The sequence below is a fragment of the Berghia stephanieae genome, chromosome 3 (genome assembly GCF_034508935.2).
Source record: "Berghia stephanieae isolate SIO BIC M18660-M18661 chromosome 3, UCSD_Bste_1.3, whole genome shotgun sequence".
NCBI lineage: Eukaryota > Metazoa > Mollusca > Gastropoda > Nudibranchia > Aeolidiidae > Berghia > Berghia stephanieae.
The window spans coordinates 21,639,987-21,642,486 of record NC_088362.1 but is presented as its reverse complement, the minus strand read 5'-3'; the positions used below and the strand labels follow the sequence as shown (position 1 = coordinate 21,642,486).

General features: G+C 36.6%; 1 protein-coding gene across 2 annotated transcripts in view; it reads left to right on the top strand.

Annotated features, from left to right (window-relative positions):
• The window catches only part of LOC144969497 (uncharacterized), a 14,439-nt gene that overhangs the window by 2,351 nt on the left and 9,588 nt on the right, over window positions 1-2,500 (top strand). For both annotated transcript variants that reach the window (XM_078908625.1, XM_078908627.1), the window contains exon 3: window positions 445-593. In XM_078908625.1, the coding sequence (XP_078764751.1) occupies window positions 445-593 (149 nt within the window). The remainder of the gene's footprint in view (window positions 1-444; window positions 594-2,500) is intronic.

The following is a 2,500-nucleotide window of genomic DNA, read 5'->3' as shown; positions in this document are numbered from 1 at the left end:
GACCAGTATTTTGACATCACAATTTTGTTTCATATTATTCTCCCGCGTTAGTTGTTAGGTTCTTTTAATTCTTTCGTAGGATCACAAATATTCTACAATGGAGTTGTTGAATTACATGTCTTATAATAAACCTACTGATAATATTTTCACACTGAAACAGACCATGAAAACACAAAGCTCACTTTTGCTTATGGTTTGGTATTTTAAAAAATGCTGCTATGTGGTATAACAAGAAAAAAGTAATTGTAAAAACCTGTCACTTTAAATCAAAGTGAATATTAATCTACTGGAATCTGTGGGATGTAAAAGATTATTAAACAAATGAGTTTAACAGCTTCAAAAAAGATCAGAATATTTACTTATTTCAATGCTTTTAAATTAAAATAATGATTATAATTATTATTTATGCTACTTGTATTTTTAAAATCACACACTCATCCGCAGACTGCATTCGTCCTTTGGGCATGCGCATTACACCAGGTCCCAACTTCCGGGTGCTCCAAACAGGATGTCGTGGTCAAGAAACAAACATTGTGCTCGACGCTCCCTATGACGTCAGTAGTGATTGCTTGATCGCTACGAACACCGGGACGGTAATCGTTATTCTTTAGATAGAACTTCCTCTGCCACCTCCACCCTCCCTCCCCCCCCCCCTTCCCATTCAAGTTACATGTAATTGCATTTTATCACAGCTTCATCGGGCTCAATTTTCCTTTCGATCCTTCCTCACTTATTCCCCGGCAGGCAATAAAGGATCAAGTTTCCATCATATTTTTCACAAGTGCGGCTATGTGGTCTTGTGGTATGACACTCGCTTTCGGATCAGAAGGTCCTGGGTTTGAGTCTCGCTCGGCGCATAATTGAGTCCTTGAAAAAGACTCTTTACTCATATTCTCTCACCGAACAGAGGTACACAATGAAGACCTGGCCGTTAACAGCGTTGTCTCTGTCGGAAAAAAATGGTATGATTGACTAACAGGAGTCATGTCTCAATCTACATGTTACGTGTTGCTGTTGGCCAGGGACCGTTTGTAAATCGCTTTGAGCACTTTAGTGGATATTGCCCTATATAAAAGATCAACTTTAAAAAAAAGTCTCCAGTTAAGCGTCCTTTTGGTACCTGTAGTCTCATAATAACCGTCTCTATCTACGGTCACTCAATCATTCAAACTTGAGTCGAATCAGATGATGTATATAAAGTTTCTTACCCAAGTCCACAACGCCGGTGCCAGCTTTGTTTGCAATAGCTGCCATCCATCTGATCGCTGACAAAATTCGTTGTCGTTTATCATTTTTGGAAGACAATACATCGCACCGCTAGACAGAACCATCAATAAGAGGGAGGAGAAGGATAGGAAAGGAGGAGGGGAAGAGAAAGAAGAAGAAGAAGAAGAAGAAGAAGAGAAGAAGAAGAAGAAGAAGAAAGAAGAAGAAGAAGAAGAAGAAGAAGAAGAAGAAGAAGAAGAAAGAAGAAGAAGAAGAAGAAGAGAAGAAGAAGAAGAGAAGAAGAAGAAGAAGAAGAAGAAGAAGAAGAAGAAGAAGAAGAAAGAAGAAGAAGAAAGAAGAAGAAGAAGAAGAAGAAGAAGAAGAAGAAGAAGAAGAAGAGAAGAAGAAGAAGAAGAAGAAGAAAAGAAGAAGAAGAAGAAGAAGAAGAGAAGAAGAAGAAGAAGAAGAAGAAGAAGAAGAAGAAGAAGAAGAAGAAGAAGAAGAGAAGAAGAAGAAGAAGAAGAAGAAGAAGAAGAAGAAGAAGAAGAAGAAGAAGAAGAAGAAGAAGAAGAAGAAGAAGAAGAAGAAGAAGAAGAAGAAGAAGAAGAAGAAGAAGAAGAAGAAGAAAAGAAGAAGAAGAAGAAAGAAGAAGAAGAAGAAGAAGAAGAAGAAGAAGAAGAAGAAGAAGAAGAAGAAAAGAAGAAGAAGAAGAAGAAGAAGAAGAGAAGAAGAAGAAGAAGAAGAAGAAGAAGAAGAAGAAGAAGAAGAAGAAAGAAGAAGAAGAAGAAGAAGAAGAAGAAGAAGAAGAAGAAGAAGAAGAAAGAAGAAGAAGAAGAAGAAGAAGAAGAAGAAAGAAGAAGAAGAAGAAGAAGAAGAAGAAGAAGAAGAAGAAGAAGAAGAAGAAGAAGAAGAAGAAGAAGAAGAAGAAGAAGAAGAAGAAGAAGAAGAAGAAGAAGAAGAAGAAGAAGAAGAAGAAGAAGAAGAAGAAAGAAGAAGAAGAAGAAGAAGAAGAAGAAGAAGAAGAAGAAGAAGAAGAAGAAGAAGAAGAAGAAGAAGAAGAAGAAGAAGAAGAAAGAAGAAGAAGAAGAAGAAGAAGAAGAAGAAGAAGAAGAAGAAGAAGAAGAGAAGAAGAAGAAGAAGAAGAAGAAGAAGAAGAAGAAGAAGAAGAAGAAAGAAGAAGAAGAAGAAGAAGAAGAAAGAAGAAGAAGAAGAAGAAGAAGAAGAGAAGAAGAAGAAGAAAGAAGAAGAAGAAGAGAGAAGAAGAAAGAAGAAGAGAAAGAAGAAGAAGAAGAAG